A 21,501-nucleotide genomic window follows, 5' to 3' on the forward strand; every position below is an offset into this window, starting at 1 on the left:
CACTGGGAACGGCAGCCAGGACTGTGCTGGCAGCGGCTCAGCCCCGATGTGTCAGCCCCGTGTGCGTGAGATGCCGCCCAAGTGTATGAGCGCAGGCGATGAAACGTTTGGTGGGAGCTGGGAGCTACTCGAGCTGGAGCCACTTGTCCCTCCAGGCTGTCCCGTTCATCCCGGGCTGCTCTGGGCAGGTGGCGAGGGCTGGCGGGGAGGAGGCGAGCCGAAAAGCACCGGTTCGTGGCTGGCATTTGCATGGGAGCAGGTGGAGCACCTGGACACGTGGAGCCGGGCTGGGCGTGAGGAGCTGGAGCTGCAGAGAGGCTGTTTGGGGGTGTCACTGCGGGCAGCAGACCCCCAAAGGCCTTGGCTTTGCCAGCCGGACAAGGGTCCGTGGGCATCTTGCCGCATTCCTGCCATGGCCCCGGCCTTCGGGGCTCACAGCGCTGTCCCCTGGGCTCGCTCCCACGGCTGCGCACTCCGGAAGGAAAGAGAATCACAGAACCACAGAATGGTTCGGGTTGGAAGGGACCTTAAAGATCATCTAGTCCCAACCCCCTGCCCTGGGCAGGGAGACCTCCCACCAGCCCAGGCTGCTCCAAGCCTCATCCAGCCCGGCCTTGGACACCTCCAGGGATGGGGCAGCCACAGCCTCCCTGGGCAACCTGTTCCAGCGCCTCCCCACCTTACCATAAAGAATTTCCTCCTGGTATCCAATCTAAATCTCCCCTCCTTCAGTTTGAGGCCGTTACCCCGTGTCCTGTCATTACACTCCCACTTTAATACAAAAGCAACATTAAAAAAGATGGAGAGGTGACAACTTGGAACTGCGCTTTTACCTAATTGCCAAGAGATTTGCAATTGCTGGCGCATTAACTGTCCCGAGAACCATCCTGTCCCAGCGCTGGCACCTGAGCGAGGAGAGCCGGGCCCGTCCCTCCCGGTGGGCACTGGGTGCTCGCCATCGCCGGGCAGGGATCACCCACGCTTCTCCCAGGCCGGAGAGGGACGGCGCCATGCACTGAATTTCCCTCCAGAGCTTCTTTAGGCCGCAGAATATTAACTGGTAACGAAAGTGAAAGCCCAGGAGATCCCATGCGGCTGGCGAGAGCGTTCAAGCAGAAACAAGCACACCCAGTATTGCTTCCTGCCCGGCCGCCTCGCCCCGCCGCCGCACGCTGCCCGGGGAGCCCCGTCACCCGGGGAGCCCCGTCACCCGGGGTGCCCCATCGCCCTGGGCAGGTGTTTGCTGTGGGTGGGCAGCTGTGCGAGGGCCCCTTGGGCTGGTTTTCTCATGGCAGCTGCCGCCTGTCCCTGTTTGGAGGATGCCAGAGGACTGGGTAGTGCCTCGGTTCTCCGTACAGCTCGCGGGGGACGTGCCAGCTCGGGAGAAGGTGATGCACTGGTGCCCATTCCCCTGCCTTCGCTCCCAGCGTCCTCGCCCCATGGGTGCATGAGGCTGCGGCACCGCTGGGGACCCGGCTGCGGTGCGGACCCCGGCCGTGCACGTGTCCTCACGTCCTCAGCCCAGGGCCTGCAGGGGGAGAGGGCAACCGTATCCAGCCAGGGGAACCGAGCTTGCTTCACACGGAGCGCCCGGTGCGGTCACTGGCGAGAGTCAGCACAAGGCACCCCCACAGCCGCGCGTGCAGCCACCCGGTACCACAGCAGCAGGGGAGCAGGACGGTGGGGCAAGACCTGGCACAGAAGGTCTTGGTGGGAGTTGACAAACCCCACAGACCCCGCGACGCCGGGCCAGTGCTCCCGACCTGCAGCGGCCCCCAGTGCTGCACGCCGGCGTGGGGGGTACCAGCTCGAGCTCTGTCACTGGGAGGTGGCTCATGGCGGCTGTGCTCGTCCCCGCTGGTCTCGCCTTTTGTATGACTCCTGTCCCTGGAGGCTCCTTGCCCCAGGAGCTTCCGGGGCTGGTGGATTCCCGCTTTCTCCAACTTTGGATGGCGGCATCCCCCTGCACCGCCAGCCCCACGGCGCCTGTGCCTTTCCCTGCGAGCCCGGCGGAGCGGCTGGAGCAGCCCCAGTGCCGCGTCCTCGCGCCGGGTCCCCCCACGTGCCCATGGCTGCGTTACCAGAAGGGAGGAAGCCTGTGGAGAGGAGGGAGCCAGGGCGATGGTGTTACTCATCCCGTGCTTTTTGGGATGGGAGTTCCTTTCTCTCCTCGCGCTCTCATGCGAACCCCGGCAGGGCCCACACGGCTCCCACGGGAAACCCGTCTTCCGCGGGCACGGGAGAGCGGGAGGCAGCCGGGGCCTGCAGGCAGCACAGCACAAAGAAACCATTAAGAAACATTAATAAGTGCAACGGGCAGCGTTCGCACCTTCGCCACAGCCCAGCGGCTGGCGGGGATGTGCCGCAGTGGGGCCGGGCACAGCGGCGTGGGTGGGCGGCTGGGGGGCTGGGGGGAAAGAGCCTGTCCTGTGGGCAGGGACGGTGGCGGCGGGGGGGAAATGGCTGGAGACCCAGGGGACTGGGAAGGGCGTGGGAGGAGAGGCGCAGAGGAGGGTCCCGGTGCCGGTGGGGGGGTCCCAGCCGTGCCCGGTGGCGGGGGCCTGATCCCGGTGCCCGTGCCTGGTACCACGGTGGTCTCCCCCCACTGCCAGGGCTGGTGTTGGAGTGGAATCCCCCGGTGCAAGGGCCCCGTGCCGATGCTGGCTCCTACCGCCACCAACGCCCGGTACCGGTTTGGGCTTCCCCGGTACCCCGTGCCGAACTCCGGTGACGGATCGTGCCCCGCCGTAGCCGGTACTGAAGCTCCCATCGGCTTCGTGCTGTGCCCGGTGCCGGTGCCGGTGCCGGCGGCGCGGCGGAGGCGGGCGGGGGGCGGTGCCGGGGGGGGTGGTGCCGCGCGGGCCGGGCGGCGGCGGCGGCGGCGGCGGGGGGGCGGCGCAGGCGGCGGCGGCGGCGGCGGCGGCCGGAGGGGGCAGAGCGGCGGCGGAGCCCAGCGCCGAGAGCCGCCGGAGCAGCGGAACCGCAGCCGCCGCCGCGGCCGCAGGTAGGGCCGTGTGCTGGGCCGCCATCGCCGCCGGGATCGGGATCGGGACCGGGCACGGGGCCGGGGCCGGGGCCGCTTTCGCTTTCCGCCGCCGGGGCGGGGGCGGCGGCGGCGGGGCCGGGGGCACCCGCGGCGGGGGGCGGCCGGGGCGCGTCCCCTCCCGCCGGTAAATATTGTGATATTTTGTGCGTTTCGTAACGGGCGGCGGGGCGGTGCGGGGCCGGGCGGGCCGCGGCCTGGCTGCGGGCGAGGGCGGGGGGGGGGGCCGCGCAGGTGCGGGCGGGGGCGCGGGCAGCCGCGGGGCCGCCCCCGGGGCCGCGCTCCCCGCGGGGGCGGGCGGACTTTGCGCGGGCCGGGGCCGGGGCCGGGGCGCTGCTCGCCCGGTGGAGCGGGGCCGGTGCCCCCCGCCGCCGCCGCCACCACCACCACCGCGGGCCGGGCCCAGCTTGAGCGGCGGCCGCGGGGGGAGCTCCTGGACCGGCGCCGCGCGTCCCGGCGCGGGGGGAGGGGGTCCGGCCGCGGGGAGCACAGCGGGACGGGGATCCCGCTCGCCACCGGGGGGGGGGACGCGCGGCCCCGCGCTGCCGGGCAGGGTCGAAGGCGGCCGGGAAATGTTCCCCGGTGCGAGGCGGGAGCGGTGACACCCCGGGGGCCTGCAGCGCTCGGTGGCCTTTCACCCAGCTCGTGCGCTGGCCGGGACACGCAGCCGGGTGACTGCGAGCCCAGGGAGCGGCGGCCACCTGTCCGGCGGGATACGGGAGCTGTCAGGGCCCTGCGCCCGGCCGGGCTCCCGGTGGCTCCTCGCCCTGACGCCGGGCGGCTCCGGGGCTCCAGCGCCCGGCTCGTGTCGGCGCCGGGGTGCGGGCACTGTCACTGGGGTGCGGGCACTGTCACTGCCGGGGCTCCCCGGCTCTGCCTCCACCTGAACTGCTGACGGCGGTGACACCTCCGACACGCGCTGCAGCGCGGAGCTGGGGCCGTGGCTCGCGCGAACTCACGAGCGAGCCCCATGGCAGGGGACAGGGGACAGGCAGTGACAACAAACCATTTGTTGAGGTGCGTTGCCGAGGGGTGCAGTGCACGGTGCTGCCGTGGGGGGGACCACGGTGTAGGGCCACGTGGCTCATCCATGGCCGGGACATGGTGCCCGAAGTCCCCGCAGCACAGGTCGCCTTGTTGCAGCAGGATGTTCCTGGCCCCGGGCTGGCTCACCCCGACACCTGCCTGTGGCCAGGCCATGTCCCTGGTGTCACTCATGGCTGCAGCCGGAGCTGTGCAAGCCCTGGTAGCCGGCATCCATGGATGCAGCTGGTGTGTTTACCGTGGGGTGGTCTGGAGAGCCTGTCCACCACTGCAGGCACCAGGGGGCCAGCCCTGAGCTGCGGGATCTTTGTTCCCCCTCATCCCTGTGCCCCGACTTCGGGAGGAAGGCTCTGAGCCTGTCATGGGGAGCGCAGCCCTGTGCTGGCATGGGAGGGCTGGCTGGCTGTGGTGCTCGGGGTTTGCCATCGTGCTTCCATACGTTTGCCCCCAGCGCAGCGATCCCACACTGGAGGGAGGTTTGGTCGGGGCCCAGCACCACGTGTGGCTCTCTCCCGTCTGCGTGGCTCCGGTGAGCGGGAGGCGTTGGGGGTGTAGGGGTCACCTGCCTGCGGGCAGCTGCAGCGAGCCCCAGGTGCTCCCAAAGCCATTGGGATCGCAGCCCGACCTGGCGTGGCTCCCACGCCCCCGGGATGCTGGATGTGAGGATGGAGACCGTCTCCTTGGGTTTTATAACTGTCCCTGGAGAGCGGGGCTTGTCCCCAGGGCTGTGCCGCGCCGCGTGTGCAGCCACGTGGAGGAGGAGCTGCGGTGCAGGTTGAGAGGTGCCAACAGCCCATGCCCGGGGACGCGGGAGAGCCGGGCTGGCAACGGGGCGTGGTGGGCAGCGGTCACCCAGGCTGCGTTTCATGGCACCTTGACAGTGTCCCCCTTTGGGGGGGGGTGTTTGCCCCGCAGCAGTTGTCATTAGAGCCACCTTGCTGGCTTTGGTGCCCCCGCCTTGTCCCGAGGACGACGCTTTGGGGCAGGACAAGGGATGCTGGCACCAGCGCTGGGGACGGGGAGCCGCAGCCGGGGATGCTCAGCGCAGGGTTGCACGGAGCCTCTGGAGGGACCTTCCCCTCTCGCTGCAGGGGAAGTGCTGACTCCAAAACGGCTGTGAGGTCTTCGCCGTGGGGTTTCCCAGCTCTCTCTCGAGTGATAGCAAAACCCAGATACTCTACTTGCGAAAAATCCCTGCTCCTTGTACTCCTCCACGGCGTGGGTGGTGGGGCGGCGAGTGGTGACTGTGCTGTGCCGAGTACAGTAAAGCGTCCCCGTCAGCTGGGAAATGACTTTCTGGTTTGCAAGGAATTACTGTAAGCCGGTCTGGGCTCGACGGACTTCGCGGCAGCCCCGGGGAGCTGGCGGGAGCGCAGGCACGGGCAGGACGGCGTGGGGGTTGAGCAGGATCGCCCTCCCCTCGGCATCCCCTGCGTGCCTGCGCTGAGGGCCATGGACTTTCTGCCCGGCCACCGGCTTCCCACCGTGCGGGTGCTGCCCTTGGAGCAGCCTCCGCATTACGTGTCCAATGCACCGCGGCGGTGCCGACGCAGGGCTACGGGTGCCGGGGGACGGAGGCAGGGGCTCGCCGGTCCCCGCCTCACCGGGGTGGCTTGGGGCTCGCGCAGGCAGCTCCGGCCTGGGAAGCCTGTGCCGGCTGCTGGCTCCGGGGCTCCGGCATGCCCTGGGAGAAGTAGCCTCGACAGCTGTAATGTTTCTGTGGCATGCCTTTCCTTTCATGGGGTGTCTATTTTGCAACCCCGAAGTGTTTTGATCCCGGAGGAAGGGGGCGGGTGTTTACCCTGGCACCGCGTGGCCGGCGCAGGGATCCAAGCGGGCTGGGCATGCCCGAATTCTACACGCAGCAACAGTTCTAGCAACATCTGCTGGCTGATAAAAGGTAGGCTGCCGTGAACCGCTTCTCCCGCCGCGTTGGGAAATGTCGAGGGGGAGGCACACATGCGAACACGGCTTCCTGGCCGATAGGGCTGAGCTGACTTGCTGATAAAGCAGAATCCACCCATCTGGCTGCCCCAGAGGGGCCAGGAGCGCTGGCTGTCGCTTCTCGCCCCGCGTTTCCCTTGGTGCCGGCTCCTGCTTCCCGTCAGGCTGGGGAGCGATGTGCTGCCGGGCGGCTCCTGGCCAGGCTGGGGTGGCCGCAGTGGCGGAGGCGAACCGTGCCATGGTCACCACTCGCTCCCTGTTCAGTCACTGGTGAGTTTTGCAATCTCCATTCTCGCTGCAACTTCGTGTCTTCCTGTTGTTATGAGACGTAAACGCTGGTTTATAGCGCGGCTCTGCCAGGGAGGGAATTGGGGAAAAGGCTGGTGCTGGGGCAGAGCTCGGAGAGCCGGTGCCCATCGGCAGAGCCGCGGCTGCGCGCTCCGTCTGTCTCTTTGTCCCCTCTCGCTCGATGGCTGTCCACAAAGCTTTTAGCGGAGAAAGAGGCAGCTCTCACTTGCGGCGTATCCAAGCCCTTCGCACCGGCTAAAACAGCTGTAAAATGATCTTTGTCCTATTTGGTGGCGTTAACACGCGGTTGGGGGGGCTGCAGCTCAGGGTGGCACAGCTGCCTGGGCCCGGCGTGCTCCGTTTATATCCCCATTAGTCACCTGAGCCTTTTGGAAACGCGTCGGTGGGGTGCTGGCGGGGCAGCCAGGGGGCCAGGACTCTGCTCACCCTCCTGGGGCCGCTCCGCGCTGCGGGGCGAGGGAAGCCGAAACCCGGCTCTCCCACCCAGACGCATCTGTGTGCGTTGGGAATGAATGCTGCGTTTAACCCCTGGCCAGGTTTGGCTGTGGGGTTTACCCGCTCTGACTGGGGATTTTGTTGCAGAAACCAGTAGCGTTTTGGTTTTTTATTCCCATTCTGACTTGTCCCTCCTCCTGCCAGCATCCCCGTGTGTCTGCGTGTCCCCTCTTTGGAAGCCAAGGCTTTACCCCTCTTCCCTTCTGCTCCGCTGACCGGGTGCGGGAGCATCACCTTGCGTGGGGCTGCTGCGGCGGCTGCGAATGGCTCGGAGGGGGATGTGGGGGTGACGGGTGCTGCTGTGCTGGGACGTCTGCGTGGGCTGGCAAGGGTTCCTCAGGCACCCTGCAGGCTCCACACCGGCAGTTGTTGGCGGTGGGTGCAGAGCAGCACCCGGTATCTGCCGTTGCTGGAGCATCCTCGTGCGTAGCCGGGTGCTCGCAGCCCGCGTTTGGTGTTTACTCCCAAAGACGGGGGCGTGAGGGTTTGCCCGCCCAACTGCGGCTGCACGGTGGGTCCCGCACGTACCCTACGCTGTCTCGCAGCGTGGTTGGTGCCTCTTCCCCGGGCAGGGCAGCGGGTGCCCTCGGGGGGCTGCCATCCCTCTGCCTGTCCCTGCCCTGCCCCAGACCCTGGGTGCCCGTGCCGTGGCATGAGACTGAGCTGGTCCCAGGGGATGGGGGAGGCTCCTGCACCGTCTCCCCTGCCCCGCGCGGAGCACGAGGGGGATGGATGTGGTCGGAGCGGTGCTTGCGCTGCCTGTGTCTGCCCCGGCCCACCTGGGTCCCGCTCTGCAAATCCATCCCGGTCGGCGACTGGATTAGTGCGATTGTGTGTGCTCGCCAGAGCGTGGCAGATAAAATGAAATTATGTCTCCAGACCCCAATCGGGACTAATTCGATGCTGAAATGAGCTTAATCCTCAGGTCCTTTTGACCAGCCCATCCCTCCAGGGCTGGCGCTGGTCTGAGCAGGGATTAGCAGCGAGCCCGGGGCTGGGGCTGTGCTGGAGGTGGCCCCGGTGCCAGGGGCTGCGCGGGACCCGGGAGTGGCTGCAGGGTTGCTGGGAGGTGGCTGCTCTTTTGGGCTGGTTTGTTGGAAGGGACAACACAAGGATGAACCGGCTGTTGGGGGTGCGGGGGCTTCTGCCTTGACCTCCTTGAAGCTGCCGCCCCATCCCTGGGGGGCATCGCTGGGATGCTGTCACCTCCCTGCCCTTCCCCAGGGCTGCATTGATGCCTCTTCCCTCCTGGGATGCAGGAGGGGACCGGAGCTGGACCCTCCCCGCTGGGCTGGAGTGGGCACCAAGGTGGCATGTGAGTCCCTGGGGGCTGCACCTCCTGCCGGCGGGTGCTTCACCCCCAGCATGGTGTTCCGGGGGTTGGGATGGGTGATTATTATCATGGAGGAAAAATACCTTCATCAAGTGCCCTGGCACGTGGTGGCTGCGCATCCCCTCCGGAGCGAGGACTGGTGCCTGCCCGGAGCTGGGATGCTGTGGGTGGGCAGTGGGATGCAGTGGCTCCGTGCCTTCCCCGGGATCCCCCCACCGAGCCTAGGGGAAACCCCGGGATCCGGAGGCGTCGGAGCCGGGAGCTCCCTGCCGTGCCAGCCCCGCAGCCAGTTAATTCTGCTGCTTGGCCCCAGGGAGCCAGGAGTAAGTAAAGCTCTGCCCAGGCCTCTCTAATCCTGTCTGCGGGCTTACGGCGGGGGCAGCACAGGCGCTGGTGGGGATTGGGGTCCCCGCGGCGGGTGTCCCCGCAGGATCCACGCTGGACTCGTGCCCGCAGGGGGCCGGGTGGGCGCTGGGCTCTGCCGGTGTGGCTGAGCGGTGTGTCCTGCCCACCAGCGCCTGGCTTCTGCTCTGGCGCTGGCTGCCTGCAGCTGGAGGGTGGGCAAGCTGCCTGCACCGCGCTGCTCGGCCCCCAACTCCCCCCCTCGCCCCCCCCCCCCACTCCCGGCACCCAGACAGACCCCTGTTGTTCCTCTGCGGCCGCAGCCTCCAGCCCAGCCCGCGTGGGGTCCGGCACAGCCGGCTCTTTGTGCCGGAGCTGAGCGGGTGGTCCTGGGTGCCTGGTGTCCCCAGGGATGGGGGGACTGGGGTGGGGGGACTGGCGTTGGCTCTCGCTGCGGCGAGCTCAGCCAGGGAGGGCAGCAGCGTGGCCATGGCCCCCCTGCTCTGCCGCGGGGACCTAGTCCTGCCGGTGCTGGTCCCGCTCCGTGCTCGGCATTTGGGGGAATCCCACCGGTGCTGGGGCAGCGGTTGTATCTGTGGCTACACCGGGGTGGTTTGTTTTTTTTTTTCTCTAGGTCCCGGCCCCTGGATTCAAGGGAATTTGCTGGGATTTCGTAGGGTATTTTGGTGGTTTTGGTTTGACGCAGGTTTCTGGGCCTCTGTGGTTGGAAGGGAAAATCTGAATAGGGGGAGAAAAACCGTTCCCGAAGGTGGCAAATGCCAATGGGCAAGTACAGCCCCAGGCCCCTGACCTCCCACCCCAGCACCTGGGGGGCAGCGCCGGTCCCCGTCTGGGGCGTCTCCGCTTGTGTGGGGCCAGTTTCTCCCCAGCATCATGCCATGCGTGGGTTTTCCTTGTTCCTGTAACGGTGTGACTTCCCCGTTTTTGGCTCCCAAAGCTGCCGGGACGCCCAAGCTGTTGGCTGCCGCCGCTTTTCTGCAGGAGACAAACAAAAGCCATCAAAGCACCGAGCTTCCAGAAGGAGCTTGTCTCCCAGCCCGAAGCTGGAAACCCCAGGCGGGTGTGAAACGGGTGAACCACCCCCTTTCCCGGTGCCGCGACCCACTGTGCCCCGGTGCCCACCACCCCCGAGCCCCGTCCGGCAGCTCTGAGGGGGGCCGGGGGCTGCTCACCAGCCCCCCAAGTGTTTTCTGGTGTGGGCTTTGCCCCAGTGCTGTGTGCCGGGGGGCATGGAGTGGAGTTGGGGGGGCACAGCGAGTCCATCCCATCTCCCCCCCTGCTCCGAGCTCCTGCGTCGGTCCCTGGGGTCCCATTCCCAGCTGCCTGTGGGGGGTCAGGGGGCTCAGCCCCGCTGACCGGCTGGGGCAACAGTTGTGCCTGGCTCTGGCACCGTGTCCGAGCGCGGAGGGGGTGCCAGACCCGCTCCCTCGGTGGGCACCACGCAGGCAGCGGCGGCAGAGGAAGCTGCTGGCAGCCCCGGGGCTGGCTGCCCTGCGCAGGCAGCTGACATTTTGGAAGGAAATAGCTGCTCTCCGCTCCTTCCTGTAGCGCGCAGCCTGCAAAACGGCCGCCCGGGAGCCCGGCTCTGCCGGCAGCGCCTGCCCGGAGCCGTGGCTGGGCTGCCCCGGGGCCGGGACGCCGGAGGGGTGCGAGGGGCAGAGGGGAGCCCGACCCCGGGTGAGTGCGATGGCGGGACGGGGCACGCCGAGCCCCCGCTGCGGTTCCCGTGCCCTGGAAGAGCCGGGAACCGTGCCGAGCCCCGAGGCTCTGCCGGCCCTGCCATGCCTGTGCGTGGGGAACCCCCCAGCTGGGATGGTCCTGGGGCTGCGGGGCCCCTCGAGTGGATGCGGAGCCCCCCGTGCCCCCCGGCGGCGGGGCAGGACGTGGTGCGCAGCGGCGCTCGCTGCCAGCAGCGGGCAGGCCCAGGGGCGAGAGTGAGGGGGGCCGCGCTGGGGGAGCCCATGGCGGGGACCCAGCCCCGTGGGGGTGCTTGGGGGCTCCAGCGTGTCCCCCAGGGCGAGCCGGTGTGGGCAGGGGGGCGAGATCGTATGGGCAGGGGGGTGGGTGTCTGTGCTGGGGGAACGGAGCCCTTCCAAGTGCCAAGCGGCTGCTATCGGCTGCCGGCACCACCGTTGCCGGGGCTTGGCTGGGAGCCGGATCCTGCCCCGTACGGAGCCTGCTTGGGGCTGCCCTTCCTGAGGGGCGCAGGATCCCCTCTCGCCGGGGCTGCCGGGGGGAGCAGGAGCAGTGTGGGCTGGGGCAGGACCGGAGCCCCCTGGCAGCACCGGCCACCGGGGCAGCAGGGTCCGGTCCTGCGGCCGCCAGCGAGGCCGGCTCTGACCTGGAAGCGATCGTGGCTCCCGGAGGTGCCGAGGAACCACGTGTCCGTGTGTTTACTGCGGCGGGAGGAGGCCACTGTGGCTGCTGCCAGCCAGAGCCCAGCGCCAGGCAAGCGCCGTGCCACCGCCCAGGGCAGGACACCGCTCCGGAGACCCCCGGGCCGGGAGAGTGCCGGGCGAAGGGCAGTGCAGGAGCCACCGCAGCAGAGGGGCTGTGCGGGGCTAGCGTGCGGGAGAGGGGGGGTTACGGCCAGAGCCCTTTGCTGTGTCCCCCCCCGAGCCTTGCCTGGCCCTCAGCCCCTGCCCGGCCCTGCAGGGCATGGGGCTGCAGTTGGCGGCTGTGCCAGTGCCAGGGCGGGGGTGTCTCCTGCCCACGGGGAGGTCCCCGGGGTGGCTGCGTGCTGCGAGCATCCCGCGGCTCTGCATGCGGTGAGCATCCTGTGAGCTTCCCGCGGCTCTGCGTGCAGTGAGCATCCTGTGAGCATCCTGCGGCTGCGTGCAGTGAGCATCCTGCGAGCATCCCGCGGCTCCGCGTGCACCGGCTCCTGGGTGGGCATTGCCCCTGTTTGGGCTTTGCTGTGCCCGCAGAACCATAGAATCACAGAATACCGGGTTGGAAAGGACCTTGAGGATCATCTGGTCCAACCTTTCTGGGCAAAAGCGCGGTGGGAACGTGGGAAGGCGCCGCTGCTGGGCTCGCCCGTGAGGCATTTCCCCCCTTTTGTCTGCCTGTGGACGTGCTTGGCTCACTCCGGCTTTCCTGCAGCTGGTGGCCATGGCCGGGAGTGCCACCGCTCCTGTCACTGCAGATGTGGCCATCCCCGGTATGATCACATCGGGTGCCCTGGCCACTCCCTGCCCCCAGCGGTGCTGCCAGCCTCCCCCTGCCCATCACCCCCCTGTCCGCTGCCTCTGGTGCTCTGGGTGCCCCTTTTGGGGGGGTTTCACCCATTTGCAGCCAGTTTGGCGGTGCCTCCCCGCGGGGAGCGGAGCTGTGGGATGCAGAAGTGATGACCGCCCGTGTCTCCCCTCCCTCTGCGCCTCCCCTGCCCACGCTGTCCCCACGGGGCTGGGATCTCTCTCCAGGCCACTTGTCCTACCTCCGGGAAGCCGCCACATGCTCGGCTTCGCAGGCGATAAGTCACCGGTGAGCGCGTTGCTGTGGCTTGTTGAGTTGCTGCTGGTTAACCGAGCTGCGGTAATGGGTGGGTTATAGCTCGCTGCCAGCAAGTAAATGCAAAGTAGCTTAAACCACTGCAATTATCTGTCTCTTGCAGTTGTTTGAGTGCGTGTGTGGCCGGCGGCTGCAGCACGGCTGACCCCTGGCAACGCGTGACGCTGCGGCAGCGCTGCCCGGCCCTGCTGGGGCTGGTGGGCTGGGGATGGCGCCGGGGGTGGGTGAATGCCGTTGGGCTGGAGCGGGGTCTTGTGGCCAGAACCCCTCATTTGCTCATGGCAGCAGGCGCTGGTGACTTGGGCTGGGGCGCCCGGGGCACCCTGCGGCCCTCAGGGAGGTTTGGTTTGTCATTCCGTGGGTGAGACGCGGGAGATAAAAGTGGGTGCTTTTCCAAGCGCCCGCTGCTGCATTGGTGATGCCCGTGGAGGTCGTGTCGAAGCCTGACGTGAGTGTTTTTGGGGCGTGCTGTGCCCTGCCTTGCCTTTGAGCGAGCCATGCTGCTGCTGGCCGCTGCACGGTCCCCTGGTAAACACTGACACGGCGCTGGCTCCCTTCCGACGGGCGCTCCGGCGGCGATGCTCGCGCTCTCGCTCCCAAGCCGGGCTCCCTTCTGCCGGGTGCTCCGGTGGCGATGCTCTCGCTCCCAGGCCGGCGCTGGCCGAGCGTGGTGTCTGCCGGCTCGCCGCAGCAGCAGCCCGAGACTCGTTGCTTAACAACACGCTGGAGTGGAATAGGAAGTGTTTTGTCACCGCAAGATGGGAAGAGATCACCATTTTCTTGATAGGCAGGGCGGCGTTTGTTCGCTCCGTGTCCCTGCCGATGTCCCCGCTGCTCCGGGAACTTTGGCCATTTGTGGTGTGGTGGCACTGGCGCGGCCGTGGCCGCTCTCCTCGGCTCTGCCGGGGCAGCGGTTCTCACCGATGGCCCTTATCAAGCGTCCGCAATTTCTAACCGCCAGCGCACGTCCTGCTGTCGGCCATCCCGCCTTCCCTTTCCCTCCTCGCCCGCCTTTTTATGCCTCCCCAGGCCCCTCCTCGCCAGCAGGATTTCCAACCGGCTGATTTCTCTGAATGTGGAAACGTTCCTCCCTTTTTGTAGGGGAAAATTTCATTTTTTTTAGCCAACTCTCGGTTATTGGTCCTCTTCCTGCGCAGGGGGCGGGTGTGCGCGGCTCGAGGGCCCTGGCCGTGGCTGCTCAGTTTGGACCCGCTGCCACCGTCCCCCACCGTGTGCCCCTGCCCGCGGGACGGCACCGGCTGTTTTTGGAGCCCCTTGGGCCGCCGGGTATTTCTGAGGCTGAACAAAGCACTTTGGGGAGGGAGGGAGGCTCAGCCCTTGCAGCCCCCGGCTCCCTCTGCTTGTCACCGGCCGGTGCAGTAACTGGATCCCGTCTCGGCCACCCAGCCTTGGGACGCAGCCCGAGGCCTCGCGCCCCTGCCCGGCACCCCCGCACGGCACTAAATCCCAGGCGTTTTGGGGGATAAAAGCTATTTGTTGCTGCCTCCTTGGCTCGGAGGGGCTGTGAGCCCCCCGTGCCCTCCCTCATCGCTCACCGTCGGGTCACCCTCAGCGACTCGACCGCCAAGTTGTGTTTCCAGGCCCCACCAGGCTGCACATACAGCTGCGGCCGGGGACGTTCGGGCTTTTTATAGGTGCTGTCCCTGGCCGTCCTTTCTCCGTGCCTGCCGCGGCCACCCCGTGTGAGCCAGGCGGGATCTGGCAGCGCTCTTGCACGGAGCCAGAGCCGCCCCAAAACTTTCTTTGGGAAGCTCCGTGCTCCAGCCAGCGTCTCCTCCGCGGCGTTGGTGCATGCGGTGGCCGTGGGGCCACAGACCCCCGGGGGGCTGCCGGGTGGGTCATGTATGGCCCCGGCTCCAGGGCTGCTCCTACCCATCTGCTGCCGGCGCTGCCAGGGTGTGGGCAGGAGCCGGGGCGAGCGCGGGGGGGGCCTCCGCTCTGCGTCACCCTGGGTTTCTTGCCAGCCCTCCCCCCAGCCCCGTTTCCTCATTTGCGTGGCCAGCGATGGCTGCGATCCCGCGGCGCAGCAAGGGGAAATGATTACCATGTGCGGAGGCAGCGCGGAGGCGCCTTCGTGGCCCCAGACCCCCCCAGGGCTCTTCCTAGAAAAGAGGGGGTGACACGGAGCTGGGGTCCCCTGTCCCCGCATGCCCATTCCGTCGGCAGCTGGAGGCGGCTCCGGCAGCTCTGGAGAACCCAGAGGAAACTGCAAAGGGCTTCGGGAACCCGGACGCTCCTACAAAGGGTTTGTGGGGGAGGCCAAGGCTGGCCCCTCACCCCGGCACAGCACTGGCCCGTCCGCGGTGCCCTGACGAGCCCGTCTCCGGCAGGTGGTGAGCCATGGCGGTGTGGATCCAGGCACAGCAGCTCCAGGGCGAAGCCCTGCGGCAGATGCAGGCGCTCTACGGGCAGCACTTTCCCATCGAGGTGCGGCACTACCTGTCGCAGTGGATCGAGAGCCAGGCATGGTAGGTCGGCGGGGTCCCTGTCCCCGGGGCGGGGGGATGCTGGGCCTGGGAGCACCCACCCTTGGGGGTGCCAGCGGGTGCCCCCCCGACACCGCCCCTCTGCTCCGCGCAGGGACTCCATCGACCTCGACAACCCCCAGGAGAACGTGAAGGCGACGCAGCTGCTGGAGGGGCTGATCCAGGAGCTGCAGAAGAAGGCGGACCACCAAGTGGGCGAAGACGGCTTCCTGCTGAAGATCAAGCTGGGCCACTACGCCACGCAGCTGCAGGTGAGCGGGGGGGTCGCAGACGGGGGCTGCGGGGCCTGGGAGGGGATGTCCCTGCCCCGTGCCCGGCTGAGGCTACGCTCTCCCTGCAGAACACGTACGACCGGTGCCCCATGGAGCTGGTGCGCTGCATCCGGCACATCCTCTACCACGAGCAGCGGCTGGTGCGGGAGGCCAACAACGTGAGTGGGGGCCACGGGGGGGCGAGGGAGCGGGTCCCCCAGGGCAGGGGGGATGTTGGGGGACTCCAGCGTGGGAGCAGCCCTGAAGCAGGGGGTGCTCTGGGTCCCTGCTGCCCCCGGCACCCAGGGGGTGGGGAGGGTGCCTGCGCTATGCTGAGCGTTTCCCGTGCAGAGCCCCTCGCCGGCCGGCTCCCTGGTGGACGCCATGTCCCAGAAGCACCTGCAGATCAACCAGACCTTCGAGGAGCTGCGGCTCATCACGCAGGACTCGGAGAACGAGCTCAAGAAGCTGCAGCAGACGCAGGAGTACTTCATCATCCAGTACCAGGAGAACATGCGCCTCCAAGGTGGGTGGGGAGCCGGGGGGGGTTCAAGGGCCTGGGGTGCTGGCGGTACCGACCCTAACGCCGCACCGCGTCCCCCAGCCCAGTTCTCCCAGCTCTCCCAGCTGGGTCCCCAGGAGCGCCTGTCGCGGGAGACAACGCTGCAGCAGAAGAAGGCATCGCTGGAGGCCTGGCTGCACCGGGAAGCCCAGACACTACAGCAGTACCGCGTGGTGAGTGCCGTAACGCCGTCCCCGCGCCCCGTAACGCCGTCCCCGCGCCCCGTAACGCCGTCCCGCCTCGCAGGACCTGGCTGAGAAGCACCAGAAGACGCTGCAGCTGCTGCGCAAACAACAAACGACCATCCTGGACGATGAGCTGATCCAGTGGAAGCGTCGGCAGCAGCTGGCGGGGAACGGGGGCCCCCCCGAGGGCACCCTGGACGTGCTGCAGACCTGGTGGGTCCCGGCGCTGGGGGTGGGACGGGGCGCGGAGCCCTGGCGCGGTGCTGAGCCCCTCTCCCCCCAGGTGCGAGAAGCTGGCGGAGATCATCTGGCAGAACCGGCAGCAGATCCGCCGGGCCGAGCACTTGTGCCAGCAGCTGCCCATCTCGGGCCCGGTGGAGGAGATGCTGTCGGAGCTGAACGGCACCATCACCGACATCATCTCCGCCCTGGTGACCAGGTAGAGGTGGGGGCCCAGCTCGGCTGAGGCACCCAACAGGGGTGGGGGTACCCTGGTTGGGGCTACTCTGCCCGCCTGCCCCTGATCCCCATTCCTCCCCCCCAGTACCTTCATCATCGAGAAGCAGCCCCCCCAAGTGCTGAAGACACAGACCAAGTTTGCGGCCACCGTGCGGCTCCTGGTGGGGGGGAAGCTGAACGTGCACATGAACCCCCCCCAGGTGAAGGCCACCATCATCAGCGAGCAGCAAGCCAAAGCCCTGCTGAAGAACGAGAGCACCCGCAAGTAATGCCGGGGGGGCTGGGGTGGGCTGCGGGGGGCTGTGGGGAGCAGGGGGTGTGGGGGGGCTTCCCCTTGCAGGGGGTGGTCCCTGGTGGTCCCCTGACCCTGTGCATTCCTGCGGCAGTGAGAGCAGCGGGGAGATCCTCAACAACTGCTGCGTGATGGAGTATCACCAGGCCACCGGCACGCTCAGCGCCCACTTCCGCAACATGGTGAGCGCCGCCAGCTCCCCGCTCCCGACGCTCGCACCCACCTTCCCGTCCCCTCCTGTCCCTGCCTGTGCCATGTCCCCCTGTGGTCACCCCTTGTATTGCCATCTGTGCTGCATCCCCCTCTCTTCACCCCTTGTGTCCCCATCTGGGTTGCATCTCCCCTGCGTTCACCTCGGTGTCCCCCCGTGTCCCCATCTGTCTCCCTGTGCTCACCCCTCGTGTCCCTGCAGTCCCTGAAGCGGATCAAGCGCTCAGACCGCCGCGGGGCCGAGTCGGTGACGGAGGAGAAGTTCACTATCCTCTTCGAGTCGCAGTTCAGTGTTGGCGGCAACGAGCTGGTCTTCCAGGTGAAGGTAAAGCCACCAGCCGTGTCCCCTCTGCAGGGCCCCGGTGAGCCACGGGCACCGTCCCCATGGGTGTGGGGCCACAGGGTGCCCGTGCAGGCTGGGGTGGCCCAGGGGGTGCCCACGGGCGATGCTCCCGCGGTGCCCCACAGCCCACCCTGGTCTCCTTCCACCCCGCAGACGCTGTCCCTGCCAGTGGTGGTGATCGTGCACGGGAGCCAGGACAACAACGCCACGGCCACCGTGCTCTGGGACAACGCCTTCGCCGAGCCCGTGAGTGCCAGCACCGGGGGGGTGGGACAGGCCCCGTCTGCCCCAGGGGGCTGCGGGAGTTGGGGTCGGTCTCCCGGCGAGGAGAGGCGGTGGGCAGAGCTCGGTGCTGACCCTGCTCTGTGTCCCCCCGCCCAGGGCCGCGTCCCCTTCGCCGTGCCCGACAAGGTGCAGTGGCCGCAGCTCTGCGAGGCGCTCAACATGAAGTTCAAGGCGGAGGTGCAGAGCAGCCGCGGGCTGACCAAGGAGAACTTGGTGTTCCTGGCCCAGAAACTCTTCAACAGCACCAGCTCCCACCTGGAGGACTACAGCAGCACCACGGTGTCCTGGTCCCAGTTCAACCGGGTGAGCGGGCTGGGCTCTGAGCTGGAAGAGCTGCAGAGCCCCGCGGTCCCGAGGCGCTTTGGGATGGGGGCTGTGTTATGCTCGCTTGTACTGGGGGGGCTGGACGGGTCATATCCAGCCCCCAGTAAGAAATTCTTTACTGTGAGGGTGGGGAGGTGCTGGAACAGGTTGCCCAGGGAAGTTGTGGCTGCCCCATCCCTGGAGGTGTCCAAGGCCGGGCTGGATGAGGCTTGGAGCAGCCTGGGCTGGTGGGAGGTGTCCCTGCCCAGGGCAGGGGGTTGGGACTAGATGATCTTTAAGGTCCCTTCCAACCCAAACCATTCTGTGATTCCCTCCCAAGGAGCCGTTTCTTGCTGGAGGGCTGCAAAAATGAGATGGCTGTGGGCTGTTAACGGGGTGGGAGGTGTCACCTTCCTCGCTTGGAGGGACACAGGGTGCCGTAGGGCCCGCAGATGGAGTCTGCGTCCTCGGGGAGGCATTGCTGGCGCTCCCCCGGGGCTGTGCTGCCCGGCTGGGCTGACCCACACCTGGTTGGGCAGCGCTGGTGGCCATCCCATGGTCCGGGTCCCCGAGTCCCGGTGTTGCGCCCAGCGCTTGTGCTGTTTAACAGCAGCGACGAGGCTGGAGCCAGGAGCGCTCATTTTCCGGGCATTTCAACAGGAAAACCTGCCTGGGAGGAATTACACCTTCTGGCAGTGGTTTGACGGGGTCATGGAGGTGCTGAAGAAGCATCTGAAGCCGCACTGGAACGATGGGTAAGAGCCGCCCTGCCCTCGCCGCCCGGCCCCGAGCCCCCGGCCCTGACACCCCCGCTCTGCCTAGGGCCATCCTGGGCTTCGTCAACAAGCAGCAGGCGCACGACCTGCTCATCAACAAGCCTGACGGGACCTTCCTCCTGCGGTTCAGCGACTCGGAGATCGGCGGCATCACCATCGCGTGGAAGTTCGACTCCTGTGAGTTTGTGCCGGGAACCAGCAGCCCCCAGCCCCGCTGTCCCTGTCCCCAGCCTGGGACTCGGCCATCCCCTGCCCATGGGGCTGGTGCTGCTGCTCTGGCACATCCTGTCTCGGCTGGGCACCGGCACCGCTGCGGCCTCGGGAGCCTTCCTTGGGAAAGGGGCAAGCGTGGGAGCCTGCGGAAACGCCTTGGCTGCCCTGTGGGGACCGGTGCTGCTGTTGCTGCAGCTGTGGCCGCGTCCAGTTGTTGGCGGGGAGGGAGTGGGCGAAACCGTCTGACCCAACCACCGTGTCTGACTCGTGGCTGTGTGAAACGCAGCGACTGCGTGGTGCCTCCTGGTGCAACGGGTTTGCACGGGTTGCCTGACCCCGTGCAGCAAGTCCGCTCGTTACCGCTCTTCGTGAGAGCGTCCCTCGGAGGAGCACCGCAAATCCCCGCGGAGTGCCCCACGGCCGGGGGGGACCTGCCCCCGGCGTGTCCGGATGAGGCCAGACCCGCCTGGAGTTCACCGTGCCTCCTGGCTGATCCTGTTTTCTGGCGACCTGCGTTTTGTCCTTAAACGTTGCCGGGGGAGGGATGCAGCGCGGGAAATGCCGTCTGCTGTTCAACGTGATCTCGCAGCCAGCGTCTGGAGCGGGGCCGGGAGCCACCACCAGCTCTGGGCGTCACCGCGATCCTCACTCTTCTCTTCCAGCCGAGAGGATGTTCTGGAACCTGATGCCTTTCACCACCAGGGACTTCTCCATCCGCTCCCTGGCCGACCGCCTCGGGGACCTCAGTTACCTCATCTATGTGTTCCCCGACCGGCCCAAGGACGAGGTTTTCTCCAAGTACTACACGCCGGTTCTCTGTGAGTCCACGCCAGGTAGCGCTGCCCTTCACCCCGCGCGCGTCCCTCTCCTTCGTGCATCCCACTGGGGTGGAGCTGGGGCTCAGGGCATCCCTCCGCCCCGGGGACGCATCCAGCCCCGCAGTGGGGCTGCAGTTCGCTGCGGTGAACCCCCAGCCCCGCCGCAGGCTTGCGGCGAGCACCGGCAGCTCGGGGCCTTAGTGCTGCCTTCTTTCCTCTAGCTAAAGCCGTGGATGGATACGTGAAGCCACAGATCAAGCAAGTGGTGCCAGAGTAAGTCTGACCCTGAATGCAGACCCTGGGGGGTCCCGTGGGTCGCCCCCAGCTGGCTGGGGCAAGCAGTAGCCCGGGGCACCTCAGCTCGCAGGCTCTGGCACCACCAATGGCCATGTCGGTGCTGAGCTGGTGCTGGGGGCCAAGGAGTGCGGGCCCATGGCCAAGGCAGGGCTGTGCGTTCCCTGGAAAGGCAGAGGCCCCCCCCTCGCTATGCTGCCACCCAGGGGGCTGGGACTGGGGACCCCCCAGGTTGTCAGTCTTCATGGGTGTGGGGGTTTGGATCCCCCGCCTGCACCCTGCCAGCCTTGGGAGATGCCAATCGGAGGTGATGGGAATTCCCAGAGCACGACATCACCTGGGGGGAGCCCCTCCTGTCCCCTGCCAGCGCTCACGAGCCCCCTGTCCCCGCAGGTTTGTCAGCGCATCAGGCGATTCTGCCCCCGGAGGGGCCACCTACATGGACCAGGCTCCTTCACCCGCCGTCTGCTCCCAGCCCCATTACAACATGTACGCCCAGAAGTAGGTATCGCATCCCCTGGCCCCCTCCCCCCGCAGCCGGTTCCCTCCCTCACCCCCTGCCTCCCGCAGCCCCGACGCCGTGCTGGACCCTGAGGGTGACTTCGACCTGGATGACACCATGGACGTGGCGAGGCACGTGGAGGAGCTGCTGCGGCGCCCCATGGACAGTCAGTGGATCCCCCATGCCCAGTCGTGACGGGCGGGCGCCCGGCCCCCCGCCCCCAGCGCTGCGGGGACTGTGCTGTGTTCGTGTCTCTGTGCCGGGGGGGGCGGCGGGTGGGCCCTGCCCCCGAGATTTGCTCTGTGCTGCCCCGAAACGCAGGCTCGCGTCCGGCTCTTTGGTGTTTATGCCCTTGTATAAACGGCAGCGGATTTGTCGCATGGTTTTCCTGTATGTTCCTTTTAAGAGGCCCAGCTTCGGCTTTCCGCTTCTGCAAGCACCGGCCCCGCGGCCTCCCTGCTCCCCGCCGAGGGGCTGCTTGGGGTGGGGGCCGGGTGTCCGGCCCCGGGTCCGCTTTCGCAGTCGTCACTAAGAATGTACGTGTCGCCTTCTTGTTCTACCCCGTGGCTCCATTCCCCGGGGGTGTGTGGGTGCACCAGGCTTGGGGGCGGGGCGGGGGGTCGGGGGTCGCCTGGGGCTCCCCCCCCAGCCCCTCCTGCCACTCTGCTCCCGAGCAGTGGGGTCCCCTCCCGGACCTCGTCTCATCCTCTGGCCCCCCAAGGATGTGGGAGCCTCTTCGGCTCCTGGCCTCGGCATCCCCCTCCGGAGCCGGTGCAGCACGAGGGAGGCAGGGCGCGAGGGCACCCAGCGAGGGCGGCCGGGCAGTGCGGGTGGTCTGGGGGGAGCAGAACCCTCTGCCCCCCCGCCCCCCTCCCCCCACCTCTCCCCTTGCCCTGGCCAAGAAGCTCTGGGGTCCTGGCCATGTTATTTTTCTACCACAGAATAAATAAAGCACGGAATATTTTTGTAACACAAAAGCTCTGGGTTTCACGTGTGTCTTGGGAAGGAGGCAGGTCCCTGCCCTGGTAAGTGGGGGGCAGAGGGGGGGACACGAGCCCCTCAGCCCCGGGGCTGTGGGAGACACGGGTGGCCCCGTGCTCCCCAATCTCCGGATGACACACAGCAGGCCAGCGGTGCCCTGGGGCCTGGTGCAAGGTTGGGGTCCATGTCCCCCTGTCCCCTCCCCAGTGCCGGGGGCGAGCAGGGAGAGGGGCAGCCCCCACAGGCCAGGGGGATGCTCGGGCAGCGGCGAGGGGGGGCCGGGGGCCTGTCGCTGGGGCCCAAGGGCTGATGGAGGTGGGTCTGGGGACGTTTACACAGGGCAAAAGCAAAACAAAAACAAGACAAATTGCACAATTTTATTTATTTTTTTTTTTTTAAAGGCGGTGCTTTCTCTTGCCGAGGCGTGGAGAAAGTGGCGGGGGGCGGGGGGGGGATCGCTTTTGGGGTTTAATTGT

At 67.6% G+C, this 21,501-nt stretch overlaps 1 protein-coding gene across 4 annotated transcripts; it reads left to right on the top strand.

Moving 5' to 3' along the window:
• Positions 1-2,877: 2,877 nt before the first annotated feature.
• LOC128919233 (signal transducer and activator of transcription 5B) lies at positions 2,878-21,021 on the top strand. Of its 4 annotated transcripts, none has more exons than XM_054224424.1 (19): positions 2,878-3,004; positions 14,396-14,533; positions 14,646-14,802; positions 14,892-14,981; positions 15,154-15,328; positions 15,407-15,537; positions 15,611-15,762; positions 15,833-15,988; positions 16,094-16,273; positions 16,395-16,482; positions 16,713-16,835; positions 17,007-17,099; positions 17,235-17,441; positions 18,102-18,196; positions 18,264-18,394; positions 19,093-19,263; positions 19,470-19,521; positions 19,936-20,043; positions 20,113-21,021. In XM_054224424.1, exons 2-19 carry the CDS (start codon positions 14,406-14,408, stop codon positions 20,237-20,239), a joined length of 2,364 nt encoding a protein of 787 aa, XP_054080399.1. In that variant the 5' UTR covers positions 2,878-3,004; positions 14,396-14,405; the 3' UTR covers positions 20,240-21,021. The 4 variants fall into 4 exon arrangements, with proteins under 4 accessions (XP_054080399.1, XP_054080398.1, XP_054080401.1 ...); XM_054224423.1 differs by lacking the exon at positions 2,878-3,004 and adding an exon at positions 5,713-6,301; XM_054224426.1 differs by lacking the exon at positions 2,878-3,004 and adding an exon at positions 5,714-6,301 and having other exon boundaries at positions 19,093-19,248.
• The last annotated feature ends 480 nt before the right edge of the window (positions 21,022-21,501 follow it).

The sequence above is a fragment of the Rissa tridactyla genome, chromosome 19 (assembly GCF_028500815.1).
Source record: "Rissa tridactyla isolate bRisTri1 chromosome 19, bRisTri1.patW.cur.20221130, whole genome shotgun sequence".
In the NCBI taxonomy this organism is placed as follows: Eukaryota; Metazoa; Chordata; class Aves; order Charadriiformes; family Laridae; genus Rissa; species Rissa tridactyla.

Coding starts and splice junctions, on each gene's coding strand:
- LOC128919233 (XM_054224424.1), top strand. CDS start 14,406: ATGGCGGTGTGGATCCAGGCACAGCAGCTCCAGGGCGAAGCCCTGCGG. Junction 16,274..16,394: donor AAGAACGAGAGCACCCGCAA/GTAATGCCGGGG, acceptor TTCCTGCGGCAG/TGAGAGCAGCGGGGAGATCC. Junction 19,264..19,469: donor TCTCTGTGAGTCCACGCCAG/GTAGCGCTGCCC, acceptor TCTTTCCTCTAG/CTAAAGCCGTGGATGGATAC.